Raw genomic sequence first — 17,540 nt, forward strand, 5'->3', positions numbered from 1 at the left:
TTGACACAACTGTGAGAAGCATTGGGGTCAACATGGGCCAACATCCCCGTAGAACGCTTCCGACGAATTTAGGCTGTTTTGAGGGAAAGGGGGTTAACTCAATAGGAAGGTGTTCCTAATGTTTGGTATACTCAGTGTACAGTATATACATCAGGACATGTACAAAGTGAACTTGTACACATTGTAAATATGAAAATAGAATGCACTATTTCAGAACGTGAGCTCCTGCTTGCATGTTAATATCAGACTGGGAAGAATTGACATTCATGATCTATCTCCCCCTATCTGCAAGCGTTACCAATGGCATAACACTTTATTGATATGTAAATTCAACCAACCAATAAGAATATATAAACATCGAAAACATAGTTCTGCAGTGGCAAGTGGAAACATAACCAACACTGTTACACTAGGATGGCCTGGGAGTGGTCTGAGCTGGGAGGGGAAAACTGAAAGCTAGCTGTTATTGGCAGAGAGATTTGGAACTCTCTTTCTTATTGGTCTACAAACTAATTTACCACCTGGGGTTGTCACCAGGCAGTGCAAAACTCCATCCCACAGGCTGAAATTTCAGGCGATCTTTTCAAACCACTCTTAGACTAAAAGCGCATTATCACCATTTCCACAGTTTTACAGTATTTTTCCAACCTCAATGTGGAAATATATATATAAAACTTATGAAAACTCAGTTTTGACTGCACAGGGCCTTTAAACAAAATCTCTTTCTTTGAGCAATTATATTAGCATAAAATAATATAATTAAAAACAAATATATTGCATACAATAAAGCTCAGTATTTGAATTATTTATTTTATACAGTCATTTTTGCTCATCTTTATCCAGGGTGTCAATAATTGCGATCCCCACAGTAGCAACAATGACCAAACTATACACGTCACATCATGTCATCTTCATTTATTTGACTTTCCCCCAAAAAATTGTAAGTAAAACCTTCGCATATATATATATTTTTTAATTCAATACAAACTGCAGAGCAACTGTTGACACTCATTTGGCAACAGTTTGACTGAGGAAAGGTTCATTTCTACTGTATAATCAATGCAATCATTGCTATCGTTAGCAATCATGAAAAACAAACAGAAACAAGAAACTGAACATACACACGTATTTCATATCACGAAATCCACACAATGCAATAACAGAGACCAAAGCAGTCCATCCATGGTCACGACTGTAGTGAAGTTTCTAACACTGGCTATCTGGACACAAGTTTTATTATCGGAGTATATGTATGACACTGTCAGAGGAGTGGGTTTGTGTGATGTGTTGCTGTGTCATCATTTTGTACTTCTGTATGAGAACAATGAGCATCCCAATTTCTCAGCCTTTGTAACAATTCAAAACAATGACACAAGGGGGTTAGATGGAACTGAACTGAAGGAACACTGGGGAAAACACACCCATGCTCACAGTCACACTGATTGAAAGGTCATGGAGGCCTATCAGGATCACGCACATGACAATGAGGGAGGGGATTAGAGGTTACATAGATAATAAAATACAGCAATAAAATGCAAACCATAATATCAGAGAAACAAAAATGGAAAACCTGACAGTCAAATATTATAAAAATAGATAGGATACATAGAGAAGATATTGTTTACAGATATTAAAGGACACAATTCTCCTCTGTAAGCTGAACTGACTTCTCAGATTCCTTGACTTAGAAAGTTATTTTGTAACATTAAAGCCACTTCCATCACATACGAACAGCTTCATGCGAGTTGGACAGGTCATTGGAAAACACAAAACAAACTATAAAAATCAGTGGATTTCCAAATGTCCACACCTCTGGCTTCACCCCACAAACTCATATGGAGAAAATTGCTTTGTGATGGTGATGCCTGTTATCTTTGAAGTTGCCAATAAGGTTCTTCCGGAGCTATATCCAGTAATTGTTTTAGAGTATAATCTCTACAATGGTATGATTCACTGATACTGACTAGCCATACTGGACATGCTGACAAACACCATCTTATTTGTGCAGTTACTGCTAGGCTTATGATTATGCTCTGCTCTGAGCATGCGCAACTGTTTCAGAAGTGCTTCAGATGTTAAACTTAAAAAACAAAGGGCTCTATTCAATCTGTATTGCTGAAGTGTTACAGATTGAGCGATAGCAATGTAAAGATCATTTCCGATTGAGCTGACATATGCAGTGTTTACTGTGAATGCAGTCTCCGCTAACGCAGGAACATTACCTTTACATTTCAATCACTCTGTAACGCTGAACTTCTGCTATATGGATTGAATCGAGCCCAAAATACAGTTCAAATAAGGCCTTTTAGGACATTGTGTCCTAGAGGGCACTCTGACTCTGGGGGTGTGGCCCTTCATCAATACTTTAAGTGGTTTATAATGCTCAGTCATGGAGGGATTTTCTGTTCCAATTGGAGTGAAACATTTGTAACAGAAAATCCAGTTTACAGTACATAGTCTTAATAACAAATGGCAGTAGGGCAAGATGAGACGGTTTCCAAGTGGAATACATATCATTACAAAAGAGTAATACCATTCGTTCATCCTTTTTCATTTCCCTAACACATACTTTGTTTTAGTTCAGGATACATCTAACCAACAGACCAACCCCAATGCTCTATAACAGCACATTCACACACATAGGGCAACAAGCAGCCAATCCAATGAAATAAGGTGACCTAGAACTGAGAATCTCATATTTGGAAACTATGACATCGTAGTAAAAGTTCAAAACAAGAGAGCAGCTAAGTGCTTCAGGTCAATTGAGTTAGGGCTCTATTCAATCTGTATTGCTGAAGTGTTACAGATTGCGCGATAGCAATGTAAAGGTAATTTCTGATTGAGCTGACATATGCAGTGTTTACTGTGAATGCAGTCTTCACTAACATTGCCTTTACATTTAAATCACTCTGTAACGCTGAACTTCTGCGACGCTGATTGAATAGAGCCATTAATAATGCTTCATGTCTCTAGATATGGCCACCGGGGAAACATCTTTTCAAAGTGCAAATCTTTTTTTCTCTTTTATAAATTCCTACCATGGGTACCGTGGGTGAATAGGTAGGTAGGTACCTCTGGGAACATGGTAGGACATCTGACTTCAGTAAACTATAGCAGGAAACGAAAGCACCAAAGCACCACTGGTCAAAGGACTGCTTAGACAAGAGCCTTTTAGTTCTCTTCATATCTTCAGGTCAAGTGGTGTATTTACATGACCATACTCTTGGTTTAACCTTGGGCTCTGATGTGAAAGGTGAAAGTCATTAGGCAACTTATGTCTGAAAAAATTACTGGGGGACTGTTAGTTTGAAAATCGATAAAGTTCTTCATTGGTATTTTCTTGTTTAGTTGAGGAGGATCTTTATATTCACTCTGGTAAGGTAAGGTAGACTTCAGTGAAATGTTTTTGTTTTGCTTTTCTTTCTCATGTAAATCGTTCAAAATGTTAAACATGATCAAAGTTTGTTATATGTCCTTCAGTTTGACTTCTTCATTTTTAGATGAAACAGGCAGGATTCATAGGTACAAAGTGGTCAATGTCATTCAGTTTGCCAGGATCCTATCTCTCGCTCTCTTTCTTTTCACTGTGGAGGGGGAACTGGGGCTGAGGAGTGGTGTGTATCCTCAGGTAGAGGGGCACTAGGCTCTGGGTTCAAGAAAAAAGAAAAAGGTGTGTAAAACACACACACACACACACACACACACACACACACACACACACACACACACACACACACACACACACACACACACACACACAGCAACAACAACAAAATTCACAGTAAAGTTCAAGTTGATTCCAGTGGCTCATGTGATTATTATTATTTATTTTTAATCCCTTTTTCTCCCCAACTTTGTGGTATCCAATTGGTAGTTACAGTCTCGTCTCATCGCTGCAACTCCCGTACAGACTCGGGAGAGGCGAAGGTCGAGACCCGTGCGTCCTCCAAAACACGACCCCGCCGAGCCGCACTGCTTCTTGACACAATACTCGCCTAACACGGAAGCCAGCCGCACCAATGTGTCGGAGGAAACACTGTACACCTGGCGACCGTGTCATTGCCCCCGGCCCGCCACAGGAGTTGCTAAAGCGCGATGGGACAAGGACAACCCGGCCGGCCAAARCCTCCCCTAACCCGGACGACGCTGAGCCAATGGTGCGCTGCTTGATGGGTCTCCCGGTTGAGGCCGGCTGCGAAACAGCCTGGGATCGAAACAGGATCTGTAGTGACGCAGCTAGCACTGCAATGCAGTGCCTTAGACCGCTGCACCACTCAGTAGGCCCACATGATTACTTTTGTACAGTATTAGCTAAATATTGAATTCACAGTTCGATAACACAAAGTGTGACTTACCGTGGAGTGTTGGGGTGGTGCTGGAGTGGGTCGTGGGGGGCTGGCCTGGCGGGCGGGGAGGTGAGGTGTGAGGACCACTGGGGGGCGGCTGGGGCTCAGTGGGCTGGGCAGAGGAAGGGATGGAGGTGGTAAGGGGTGCTGGGCTGGGAGCTGGCTGTGGTGCAGGGGTACTGAGGGTTGGCTGGGACTGGGTGGCTGAGGGGCCCTGGGGTGGGGGGCCCGTGGGGGCCGGGGCGGGGTGTGGGCCTCCAGTCTGGCTATGCTGCTGGTGCTGGATCTGTTGGAAGTGCTGCTGACGCGCCCTCATCTCTGCATACTTCAGCTGCTCCATGTGGAACGACTGACGGTCTGCCAGCAGCTGCTGCCTCTGGTACTCCAACTACACACACACACACACACACACACACACACACACACACACACACACACACACACACAAAGGGTAAGAACATGTATATGCGCACTCCAACCAACAAAGCAAAACAAACAAGTCTACTTAAACTACATCCCCCATAACCCTTCACTTCTGCTTGACTCACTGCCTCCCTCTCTCGGTCCATGATGGTCTCCAGCTCTTCAAAGTGTCTAAGTTTGATCTCCAGCTTCTTCATCTGAGTCTCCACCAGCAGAGCCACAAGAGACTTGATCTTCCTCTCCTCCACCGCAGCCAGGTGCTATGGAGAGAAAGACAGAGAGAGAAGGATGGAGGGGGAGACAGAAATGGAGACGGAGGGGGAGAGAAGATGTATAGGGGAGATCGAGAAAGAGAGAGAAGTATGGATGTGAGTCATCTTTTCATGTGAAATGGCACAGACATACTGAAAAATCCCTGGTTGAGAAACAGATAGGGTCAGATATGATTTAACCCCTGGGGGTTGGCTAGGAGAGCTGATCTAGGATCAAGTGCATCCCAATGTAATCTGGAATGAATTCCAAAAATCGCTGAAGCTGGAGACTTATATTTCCCTCACTAACTTTAAACATCAGCTATCCGAGCAGCTAACTGATCGCTGCAGCTGTACATAGCCCATCTGTAAATAGCCCATCCAATCTACCTACCTCAACCCCATATTGTTTTTATTTACTTTTCTGCTCTTTTGCACACCAGTATTTCTACTTGCACATCATCATCTGCACATCTATCACTCCAGTGTTCATTTGCTAAATTGTAATTACTTGCTACTATGGCCTATTTATTGCCTTACCTCCTCACCGCATTTGCACACACTGTATATAGACTTTCTTTTTTCTATTGTGTTATTGACTGTACACTTGTTTATTCCATGTTTAACTCTGTGTTGTTGTTTGTGTTGCACTGCTTTGCTTTATCTTGGCCAGGTCGCAGTTGTAAATGAGAACTTGTTCTCAACTAGCCTACCTGGTTAAATAAAGGTGAAATAATATAAAATAATGAAATCTTATTCATTATGATCCCAAAGGCAAAACTGACCCTACAGATGTAGGATCTTAATGTCAGACAGTTTGCTACAGCAGGAAATGAATCCTGCAGCAACAAGAAATGTGATTATAATTAATGGACCTTTTTTGTAGGGGTTGATGCATTTTTCGTTAGGGCAAATCAAGTCTGACATTTTAAAGTGGAAATTACAAACTTTAGAAGCCTTTTTAAACCTCAAACACACTGCTGTGCAAGAAAATCCTCAGCAACAAAATAGTGATCAAATTATAAGATCCTACACCTGTAGATCAGCACTCCTACTCTGACAAGTTTGATACATACAGCCCCTCATCCTAGATCTGCGGTTAGGGGGATCATGCTAAACACGGGTCAGAGGTCAGACCTTGGCTTTGACGGCAGCAGCAGCCAGGGCAGAGGCAGCAGCGGTAGCCAGGTTCCCCTCTCCCACATCCCGCTCCACCTTAGCCTTCCTCTCTCCCTCACTCTCTCCTTCTCTCTGGCCCTCCTCCAAGCCCTCCTTCCCTTCCTTCTCCTTCTCTCCATCACCTAATGCAGAGAGGGAAACATAGAAGTCACACATAATTAAGTGTCTGTAAAAAACAAGAGACAGACTTGACTATTTTACAAAGTTTACAGATACATTCAAAATCAGTCACAGACATAAACATTACCCATCTCCGAGTCTGTCTTCTCAGCTTCTTGCTCTCCCTCTCCTTCTCCCTCTCTCCCTCTCTCCTCCTCCTTCTTCCCATTTTCTCCTTTCTTCTCCCCCTCTTCCATGGCTCCCTCTTTGTTCTCCTGTTATCACCATGGGGACGGGGACAATGACAATGGTCAACACTTGAGTATAAATCATCACAACCTAGACAATTCAGACCCAGAACGTAGCTGGTTTCAGAAGACTCGACCACACAAACACAAGTAAAGTAGAAGTCCTAAAAACACCATACCTTGGTCTCCCTCTTCTCCTCACTGGATTGGCTGTCACTTTTACTCTCCTCACTGCTCTCTTCTGGAGGCAGAGAAAAGACAGATGAGTTGTCAGCAAGCCTAGTGTCCTATGTGCACCCCACCGGAAACTAATTTCTCTTCATTGACATACAATACATGGAAACATGACCAAAGACAACTATAGTTTTAGATAATAGTAGATGGAAGCTGTACCAGGTTTTTCTCCCTCCTCCAGGCTGGTGCCTGCGATGCCGCTGCCCTCCAGGCCGTAGAGGGGGTCCTGTCTGCCACTGGTCCGCGCCGCCTCTTCCACCCTCCTCACATGGGCCTCCACCAGTGCTGCTGGGACCTCCTCCTTCATACGCGAAAACTCCTCTGAGAGAGTGCGAGAGGGGGGAGGGAGGAAGGAAAAGAGAGATAATGAACGGTGGTGAAAGAAGCAGGGAGTTGGTTCTGAACCGTTGAAGGCTACACCAAATACACACGCCACCTCTAAAAAGTATCTCTTAAGAAAAAAAAGATCCAAAACTTCCAAGACACTTCCTGGTAAATAAAGGTTAACTAAACAGCTCTGACACAAATGAGGCCACGCTGTACTCTGTGTGATCCAACGGTTATTTAGTGAGTTGACCTCTCACCCAGGGCAGACTTGGCGGCTGCGGAGGCCACGCGGGGGTCCACCACGGAGGCCAGGAAGGCCACGGTGCTCATGACGGGGTTGCCTGCCTGGCTGAAGGGGACGGGCTGGTAGGCCAGGGGGCCCAGGGACGAGGACATGTCCTCCAGGTATGGGTCCTCAATGGGCAGACGCAGGAAGTGCAGGATACACTCGTCCTGGGTACGTGAGCCCACGTGCTCTGACACCTTGTTCCAGTCATCCTTGTACATCTCCAGACCCTGAAAGGGTAGGGATGATATGATTGATATTAATAATCATAATGTTATATTAAGCCTTAGATTTTGTTTTCAGATAAGTGCTTTGTGTGTTTTTGTTGTTGTTCCTCTCAACACGTTTTCAATTTTAAGTTTATTTGGATTTAAAGGGCATTTTGTTGAACCATTCTGTTGAATGGTAATAAAGTGGAGGAGACAGTTGTTAGTTACCTCTAGCAGCAGTAGTGTCTCCTGTTCGGTCCAGTCTCGCATGGCATTGGCAGCAGTCTTACTCTGCAGACAGGAAGAAGTAATATCACTGAAACACATCACTACTCTTTAATAGTTAGCTATACAGTGCATTATGATCATCATCAGTCCTGCAGTGTTGTGAGCCATACCTTAGGAGGCCCAGTCTTCTTGCTGTACATGTCTGTCCTCAGGCCAAAGTTCTGCAGGTCGGCTGGCTGCTTCTCCTTCACCTTGTCTGGGAAGGACAGAATCTGCTGGGCCGCCGGAGTCTAGAGGGGACAGAGAGAAGTGGAGTGAAGCTACAGTCAAATAGAGGCATCTAGAACCAAAATATAGAAACAACCTGTCTGTGTGTGTCTGTGTACCTGGGAGGCCTTGGGCTGCAGGGGCACCAGGCTGGAGGGGGTGTCAGCCAGGACGTGGAAGTGGGAGGTGGGCGGGGGGCCCATGGGGGTGGGCCGGCTCTCTGAGTCCACCTGGTAGTTGATCAGACCCCACTGCTCCAGGAACGCATGCACCCTGAGGAAGAGGAGAGAGGGATAAATGGAGGCGGTAAATATTACTGCATGAAGTAGATGAAAAGACAATGCGACTGTGGTAAATGTCCTGTGTGCACTGAGTCCTCCCGACCTCATGATGGCGCACACGTCTCCGGCCAGGTTCCTACGACAGGCGGTAGAGGTGAGGTACTCCTGCGGGTTCAGCCTGTAAGTGTCAATCATGAAGTTCCTATAGGCCAGGTAACTGTGAAGAGAAAGAGAGACTCTTGTCATTGGTTATGCAGCTAAGTTACTCCAAACTCCAAAGTTGTTGGTCTCTGTATAACACAGAAGAGTGTGCATGTGTATTAAGCTAGGCACGTGTAATAATAATAATAACAACATTATGTTAGCATGTGTTTACTCACATCTCAGGGGTTTTGGATTTGTTCTTGCCGTTGAAAAACTCTGGGAGGGCTCTACGCTCGATAGCATGGACACTGGAAAAGACAGAAAGAGGTCAAACATACATCATTGATCAAACGATCATCATTGATGGTCGGGAGAGACGCGTAGATATGTAGCCTACCTGTTGTAGTCGAACCAGGCAGCATAGCTGGGGATAATGATGTGGTGGGTCTGCTCGGTCACGTTGTCCTCATGAAGGTCCGACCCTTTCACCGGCTCTCCCTTCACACTCGGAGAGCCCTCCTCCTCCTCCTTTCCTGCAGTTTCCATGGATTCATCCTCTTGCTCATCTGTTCAAGAGATAAAAGAGGAGAGAGTGAAAATACAGATCAGGGGACAGATAAAGGATGGAGAAAGCTAAAATATAGTAAGAAGTGACCTCATCCTGCAGACAGTGTGTATACACTGAGAACGTATTAAGTTGTTCAGGGAACTCACCCAGGTCTGTCATGGTACCTCCCTTTACTGGTGTTGACTCAGAGTCTTTCTTAATGTTGGCTACACACACACACACACACACACGCACACGCACACACACACAGTGAGAGAGAGAGGGGTATGGGGGGAGAAAGAAAGAGAGAGAGCGAGGGTTATGGGGGGAGAAAGAGAGAGAGAGGGGAATGGGGAGAGAGAGAGAAAGAGAGAGAGGGGTATGGGGGGAGAAAGAGAGAGCGAGAGAGAGACGGGTATGGGGGAGAGAGAGACGGGTATGGGGGAGAGAGAGAAAGAGAGAGAGAAGGGTGTGGGGGGAGAGAGTTGCATTTCCTGTGATACAACACTTCAGTTCAACCCCTGACTTTGTCACAATGATGATGAATACTAACGTTTCAACCAATGTAAATATCAGGAGGATAAGCCAATAGGCTGAGTCTAAATCTTAGATAATAAGGTGTATGTGCAAGTGTATATATATATACACACGTGTGTGAGCGTGTGTACCTGTCTTAGGTAGGGTGACCTCCTCCACTGCAGGTACAGGTGATGGTTCATCCAGATCTTTAGTCAGATCCTCCGGCTCCTCCTCTCTCTGGCCTCGCTTAGACTTAGTGTACGGGGTGGTGGGCCTATACACACACACAGTTCGTCATTATGTGGATATCATTTAAAGACTTATATTTCTTTGTCATTGTGTATTTCAGCAATCTACAGATCTCCCAATGAATTACACAGTAGTAAACAAAGGGTAACACACACCCACACCCTTTCTTTGTGTTCTTCTTCTTGCTCTCCTGGGGTGGTGGGGTGGGCGAGGGGGAGGGCGAGCGCTTCCTCTTCTTGGCACTGCCGGGCTTCTTGTCACGACGCTCGTCCCCTGGGGTGGTGACCTCATCCGTCAGGGTCTTGGCTGAGATCCTCTTCCTCTTGGGGCCCGCCTCCCCCACCTCATAGTCCTCCTCATTCATCCACTCATTAAACTGGTCAAGGTCCAGGATCCACTTGGCATGGACCTGAAGACACAGTTTATATGGTGTTCATTTAATGTAGTAAAATGTTATATGTTGGCTATAAAAAAAACACAAACAGAGAGAGAGGAGAGGGAGAAAGAGCGAGAGAAAAATAGACTTAAAAAGAGGGGAAGAGAGAGAGAGGATGTGTCTGAAACCTGTCTTGCCTACTACTTACTAAAACAACATTCTGTGTACTCAATGTACTACATACTATCTAGAACGTACTGTTTAGTAAAAATGTATGCAGTAAGGGACAAATATCAACAGACAATGTGTCATCTAATGCGCAATTGCGTTGTTTACCGCCATTTGTTCATTCTGGTACAGCCCCGACCCCTTATCTGACTATCAGCTCACACAGAAAGACACAGAAAGAGAAGGATGTGTGTGCCGACCTTCCTGGGTTTCTCTGGGCTGGGCGCTTCTTCCACAGCAGCCTCCACCTCACTGGCTGAGATCCAGGTGTCATAGCTGAGCAGCAGGGGGCAGAGGTCAGAGGTTAGACTAGACTAATGTTTCTAGTGCACCACATGTCAACACATGGTGCTATAACACAGGCTGAGAAAACAGTGTGGAACTCAAGGTAAAGGAGATGTGGGTATGGGATAGAGAAAATGTCAGTGTACTTTCAATGTGTTTGCACCCCAAATGGTGACATTTAAGACACATGGTGCCATGCGGCCAGCAGCACACCACCCTGCATCCCACTGCTGGCCCACTGCTGGCTGAAGCTAAGCAGGGTTGGTCCTGGATGGCAGACCAGATGCTGCTAGAAGTGGTGTTGGAGGACCAGTAGGGGGCACTCTTCTCTCTATTCTTAAGATCGAATCCCAATGCCCAAGGGCAGTGAAAGGGACACTGCCCTGCGTAGAGTGCTGTCTTTCGGATTGGATGGGATGTTTAATGGGTGTCCTGACTCTTTATGGTCCCTAAAGGTCCCATTATCGTATGAGTAGGGGTGTTAACCCTGGTGTCCTTGCAGAATTCCCAACCTGGCCCCATTTCCATCATGGCCACTTAATCATCTCCCTCATTCCTAGTTGGCATATATCARTCCTCACCATGCTAGCTGTTGTATGATGAGCGTTCTGGCACAAAATGGTTGCCATGCATCACCCAGGTGGGTGCTGAACATGTGGTGGATGAGGTGTTTCCCCCTTACTATGTAAAGTGCTTTGAGTACCAATGTAGAAAGGCGCTATATAAATCCAATCCATCATTATTATCATCATCATCATCATCATCATCATCATCATCATCCTGGGTTTCCATGGTGTTAGAGCACCCTGTTCTGCACAAGGCTTTATCCGAAGGTTGTGTTGACGTTGTCAGGCTGAGGCCCCAGTATGGACAGTCCCTACCTGTCAGGATAGTATCCCCAGTGGAGCAGCACCTGCTTGTCTCTCTTCATTACCGGACGCACCCACTCCTCTGAACCAACGGGGGATGGGAGAGGGAGAGAGAAAAATGTCTCTATGATCAATCCATTAGTCTAATTAGCTAATAGACCAATTCAATTTCCAGGTATAAATTCAGAACAAACATTCTGGCCACCAGATAACGTTTGATCCAAAATGTTAGACTGACTCACCCTCCTCCAGACTGGCAGGGATGGGAACCACCACATGGGAGCTGGACGTCTTGTCTTCAGTCACTGAGCCCTGCAGGAGACAGCAAACACACTCTGCTTAACTGTGTTGTACTGTATTGTATGATATTGTGCTGTATTGTATTGTGCTGTATTGTATTGTTTTGCATGAAGCTGTACTGTATTGTACTTCATTGTATTGTGCTGTATTGTATTGTTTTGTATGACGCTGTACTGTAATGTATTGTACTGTATTTTGCTGTACTGTAATGTATTGTACTGTATTTTGCTGTACTGTAATGTATTGTACTGTATTTTGCTGTACTGTATTGTATTGTGCTGTACTGTAATGTATTGTGCTGTATTGTTTTGTATGAAGCTGTACTGTATTGTATTGTGCTGTACTGTATTGTGCTATACTGTATTGTATTGTTTTGTATGAAGCTGTACTGTATTGTATTGTGCTGTACTGTATTGTATTGTTTTGTATGAAGCTGTACTGTATGGTACTGTATTGTATTGTGCTGTATTATAATGTATTGTATTGTTTTGTATGAAGCTGTACTGTAATGTATTGTTTTGTATTAAGCTGTACTGTATTGTGTACTCATACAGTTTCTTCATTAGGTCAGTGAAGACAAGCCTACCTGGTGCCTCTTGATGATGTCCTTCAGTTTCCCCAGCAGCTTGGCCTCAATGTCAGAGCTCAGGTAGATCACTGGTCGACTCAGACAGTTGTTCTGATGGACAGATGCAGAGAAAGAGAGAGTAAATAAAAAAAGAGAGCGATACAGACAAAGAAAATAGTTTTCCAAAGAAGACAAGGGCAGACGGACCTGTACTAGAGATTTCTCGATAGTCATGAACATCTCCACATTGCGGTCCATCCGAGAAGGATTCTGAAAGTCAAACCTGCGCCTGCCATGAAGACAGACAGGAGTCAAATATCTCACACAGCCTCCTAAAATATTTCAATAAAAATGCATCATTGTGAAAATGAAAACGTCTTAAGGATCAGTCTATTTGGTTTCATCTTAATCAGAACTTCTCAACCATAGAACTTAGTGGGTTAAACTCATTTGAGGGGAGTGTAAGTGTAGTGAGCAAAACAAAATATGCAGGCTAGAATGAAACTCTTACCAGCCCTGATCGCTCTTGAACTTGTAGGCTGCAGCCAGAATGTGGCAGAGAGCCCCACCAGACTTAAAGTCCAGGAAACTCTTCATCTGAACAGAAAGACAGAGGGTTAGATACACTATTAGAATAGTGGAATAGGGGAAGCACAATAGCAAATTGTGTGTGTGTGTGTGTGTGTGTGTGTGTGTGTGTGTGTGTGTGTGTGTGTGTGTGTGTGTGTGTGTGTGTGTGTGTGTGTGTGTGTGTGTGTGTGTGTGTGTGTGTGTGCCTGAGCACATGTGTGTGCGTGCAAGTTCTCTCACCGGCAACCTGGTGAGAGGTGGGTTGCTGACATGTCGTCCGAACACCTCCTCCTGAAACTGCAGCAGCTGGACCACCAGGCTGGACAGAGACTTGTTGGTGGGGGGCTCCGCCTGGATGTACTGAGGGACAAGAGAGTGAGGATTTACATAGAAATGTCAGGATAAATATACATTGTACCTATGTTGACATGCATATATCATCATTATTCTGGTATTATCCCATATATTCAAGTATGGTGTGAGTGAGTGGATCTTAGATAGATCTTTGATAGTTGGAACTGTACAATGAACAAAAACAGAGGTCATTTGATGGTCAAAGAAATMATAGGTTCATCTATGTGAATCTTTGTATTCTTTCTGTCTGGCCCAGGTTGAAATTGGTGGGGTTGAGCGCTTGCTCTGAGACAATAGACATGGCTTTTTTGGCAACACTATAATGAGAAAATCCTTCTCACCATCTGGGGGTAAAAGGAGCCGGATCATGAAAACTCATGGCGCATATATTGCCCTAAAAGACCATGGAGTGCAATGGGGTGAAAGAGAAAACCGAAGGCGCCGGTAAAAAAAAACWGCTTAACATCTGGATTTGTGCACTTGCGCTGGCCGGAATAGGCATCTGCAATCCATGAAATTACCGTTAGCTAGCTAGCTAGCTAGGTTCCCTCCCTTCCCCCGAACAGCAACCCCCAACACAGGCCATTCATTTCCCTCTACTAAATGGTGTAGAAACATCCACTTAAAACATATCAAATGTCCATGTCCATCACGCGGCTCTTGCCAAGACGTTTCCTCAGCATCCTTTTGTTTCCGTCTCGTGAATGTGTGGATTAAACAACTGGACTATACTGCAACCCATCTCATCACACCCTCACTCGCCTGCCCACTCCTTCTACTGTTAAAATTGCCCTCTTTCATTTATGATCACATGAATGTATTCATTACATTAACAAAAAACAGCAGTACCTTTTTATAATTCTTGCCCAACCAAACGCGGACATTGTCGAACTGCGAGACTGTATCAGACGCTTCGAAATATTTTACGTTCGGGCCGCCGTCTTTCTTCCGCACCGCCATCTTTGTCTGCAGAATGTCGACGTCGACCGCCGCCTCGTGGTGGAAATATGACATTGCAGCCAATGGGCCCATTAATACCGCTGTAGTTGCAGTAAATGTACTGCAAGTGGTGTTGTTGTATAAAGAAAATACAGTTTAAAGGGCTTTCACACAGCCAGCGGAACATCACCTAGTACCCTGCGCCCCCCACCCCCCCAAAAAACCAACAACAACAAATATATATACAGTACCAGTCAAAAGTTTGGACACATCTACTCATTCAAGGGTTTTTCTTTATTTGTACTAGTTTCTACATTGTGAAGACATCAAAACTATGAAATAACACATATGGGAAAATGTAGTAACCAAAAAAGTGTTAAACAAATTAAAATAGATTTGAGATTTTTCAAAATAGCCACCCTTTACCTTGATGACAACCTTGCACACTCTTGGCATTCTCTCAACCAGCTCGGAATACTTTTCCAACAATCTTGAAAGATTTCACACATTTGCTGAGCACTTGTTGGCTGCTTTTCCTTCACTCTGCAGTCCAACTCATCCCAAATCATCTCAATTGGATTGAGGTCGGGTGATTGTGGAGGCTAGGTCATCTGATGCAGCACTCCATCTCTCTCCTTGGTCAAATAGCCCTTACACAACCTGGAGGTGTGTTTGGGTCATTGTCCTGTTGAAAAACAAATGATAMTCCCACTAAGCGCAAACCAGATGGGATGGTGCATAGCTGCAGAATGCTGTGTAGCCATGCTGGTTAGTGTGCCTTGAATTCTAAATAAATCACTCACAGTGTCACCAGCAAAGAACCCCCACACCATCACACGTCCTCCTCCATGCTTCACGTTGGGAACCACAAATGCGGAGATAATCCGTTCACCTACTCTGCGTCTCAGAAAGACACGGCAGTTGGAACCAAAAATGTCAAATTTGGACTCAGACCAAAGGACAGATTTCCACCGGTCTAATATCCTTTGCTTGTGTTTCTTGGCCCAAGCAAGTCTCTTCTTAGTATTGGTGTCCTTTAGTAGTGGTTTCTTTACAGCAATTCGACCATGAATGCCTAATTCACAGTCTCCTCTGAACAGTTGATGTTGAGATGTGTCTGTTACTTGAACTCTGTGAAGCATTTATTTGGGCTGCAATCTGAGGCTGGTAATTCTAATGAACTTATCCTCTGCAGCAGAGGTAACTCTGGGTCTTCCTTTCCCGTGGCGGTCCTCATGAGAGCCAGTTTCATCATAGTGCTTGATGGTTTTTGCGACTGCACTTGAAGAAACTTTCAAAGTTCTTGACATGTTCCAAACTGACTGATCTTCATGTCTCTCTACTGGATCGGTGTCCCTCCTGCGAGACGGTTGAGCTAATGTAGGCTAATGTGATTAGCATGAGGTTGTAAGTAACAAAAACAATTCCCAGACATGTCTGATATGGGCAGAAAGCTTAAATTATTGTTAATCTAACTGCACTGTCCAATTTACAGTAGCTATTACAGTGAAAGAATGCCATGCTATGGTTTGAGGAGAGTGCACAATTATGAACTTGAACATGTATTAATAAACCAATTAGGCACATTTGGACAGTCTTGATAGAACATTTTGAACAGACATGCAATGGTTCATTGGATCAGTCTAAAACTTTGCACATACACTGCTGCCATCTAGTGGCCAACATCAGAATTGCGTCTGGGCTGGAATAATACGTTATTGCCTTTCTCTTYCATTTCAAAGATGGCAAAAAAATAAAATAAATAACTCATGTTATCTTCTTTGTATTATCTTTTACCAGATCTAATGTATTATATTCTCCTACATTAATTTCACATTTCCACAAACTTCAAAATGTTTCCTTTCAAATGGTATCAAGAATATGCATATCCTTGCTTCAGGTCCTGAGCTACAGGCAGTTGGATTTGGGTATGTCATTTTAGGCGAAAACTAAAAAAAAAGGGTTGGATCCTTAAGATGATGGACTGTCGTTTCTCCTTGCTTATTTGAGCTGTTCTTGCCATAATATGGACTTGGTCTTTTACCAAATAGGGCTATCTTCTGTATACCACCTCTACCTTGTCACAACACAACTGATTGGCTCAAACACATTAAGAAGGAAAGAAATTCCACAAATACATTTTTAACAAGGCACGCCTGTTAACTTCTCTGCGCTACGGATCCCTTAAGCGGGATCATTTTCCTAAACAACCGCTGAATTGCAGGGCGCAAAATATTACTAAAAATATTTATAATCATGCAATCACAAGTGAAATATACCAAAACACAGCTTAGCTTGTTGTTAATCCACCTATCATGTCAGATTTTGAAAATATGCTTTGCAGCGAAAGCAATCCAAGCTTTTGTGAGTGTATCAATCAATGCTAGAACAGCTAGCCCCAAATTAGCATGGTCACGAAAGTCAGAAAAGCAATCAAATTAATCGAATACCTTTGATAATCTTTGGATGTTTGCACTCACGAGACTCCCAGTTACAAAATAAATGTTATTTTTGTTCGATAAATATGACTTTTATAACAAAAAAACGCCATTTGGGTTGCGCGTTATGTTCAGAAAACCAAAGCCTCGTTCCGTTCGACGAAAATTCCAAAAAGTATCCGTAATGTTCGTAGAAACATGTCAAATGTTTTTTATAATCAATCCTCAGGTTGTTTTTAACAAACATAATCGATAATATTTCAACCGGACCGTAACCTATTCAATAAAAGAGAGAAAGAAAATGGAGAGCTACCCCTCTCGCGCGCAGGAACTAATCAAAGGACACCTGACTACTTTTGAAAAATCTCGCTCATTTTTCAAAATAAAAGCCTGAAACTATGTCTAAAGCCTGGTCACAGCCCAGGGAAGCCATTGGAAAAGGAATCTGGTTGATACCCCTTTAAATTAAAGAAATACGGGCAAGGAAACACAGATTTAAAAAAAAAAAAAAATCACGTCCGGGTTAGATTTACTCAGGTTTTCGCCTACAGAATCAGTTTTGTTATACTCACAGACAATATTTTGACAGTTTTGGAAACTTTGGAGTGTTTTCTATCCTAATCTGTAAATTATATGCATATTCTACGATCTGAACCTGAGAAATAGTCCGTTTACCTTGGGAACGTTATTTGACCCCTAGCGTCTGACCCCTAGCGTCAAGAGGTTCATTGAAATGCATTCCAGGCGACTACCTCATGAAACTGGTTGAGAAAATG

General features: G+C 43.9%; 1 protein-coding gene across 3 annotated transcripts; it reads right to left on the reverse strand.

Moving 5' to 3' along the window:
* Window positions 1-789: 789 nt before the first annotated feature.
* On the reverse strand, window positions 790-14,361 carry smarcc2 (SWI/SNF related BAF chromatin remodeling complex subunit C2). 3 transcript variants are annotated; one of them, XM_070444672.1, is made up of 25 exons: window positions 14,237-14,361; window positions 13,274-13,393; window positions 12,975-13,060; window positions 12,671-12,746; window positions 12,482-12,574; window positions 11,838-11,907; window positions 11,608-11,677; window positions 10,642-10,717; window positions 9,993-10,246; window positions 9,738-9,862; window positions 9,237-9,296; window positions 8,920-9,088; window positions 8,759-8,830; window positions 8,482-8,595; window positions 8,217-8,370; window positions 8,001-8,120; window positions 7,831-7,893; window positions 7,365-7,623; window positions 6,940-7,101; window positions 6,726-6,787; window positions 6,447-6,573; window positions 6,158-6,321; window positions 4,895-5,029; window positions 4,356-4,734; window positions 790-3,646 (listed from the first exon to the last, which is right to left on the reverse strand). In XM_070444672.1, exons 1-25 carry the CDS (start codon window positions 14,345-14,347, stop codon window positions 3,582-3,584), a joined length of 3,186 nt encoding a protein of 1,061 aa, XP_070300773.1. In that variant the 5' UTR covers window positions 14,348-14,361; the 3' UTR covers window positions 790-3,581. The 3 variants fall into 3 exon arrangements, with proteins under 3 accessions (XP_070300773.1, XP_070300771.1, XP_070300769.1); XM_070444670.1 differs by having other exon boundaries at window positions 9,999-10,246; window positions 12,671-12,752; XM_070444668.1 differs by having other exon boundaries at window positions 12,671-12,752.
* Window positions 14,362-17,540: the final 3,179 nt, after the last annotated feature.

This window comes from Salvelinus sp. IW2-2015, linkage group LG1, assembly GCF_002910315.2.
Source record: "Salvelinus sp. IW2-2015 linkage group LG1, ASM291031v2, whole genome shotgun sequence".
Classification (NCBI taxonomy): Eukaryota; Metazoa; Chordata; class Actinopteri; order Salmoniformes; family Salmonidae; genus Salvelinus; species Salvelinus sp. IW2-2015.

Excerpts from the sequence above, each read along its gene's own strand:
- smarcc2 (XM_070444668.1), bottom strand. The coding sequence starts at position 14,347 with ATGGCGGTGCGGAAGAAAGACGGCGGCCCGAACGTAAAATATTTCGAA. Across the intron at positions 12,575-12,670 it reads TCGAGAAATCTCTAGTACAG|AACAACTGTCTGAGTCGACC; the intron begins GTCCGTCTGCCC and ends TCTGTCCATCAG. Across the intron at positions 9,089-9,236 it reads AGGTACCATGACAGACCTGG|ATGAGCAAGAGGATGAATCC; the intron begins GTGAGTTCCCTG and ends TCTCTTGAACAG.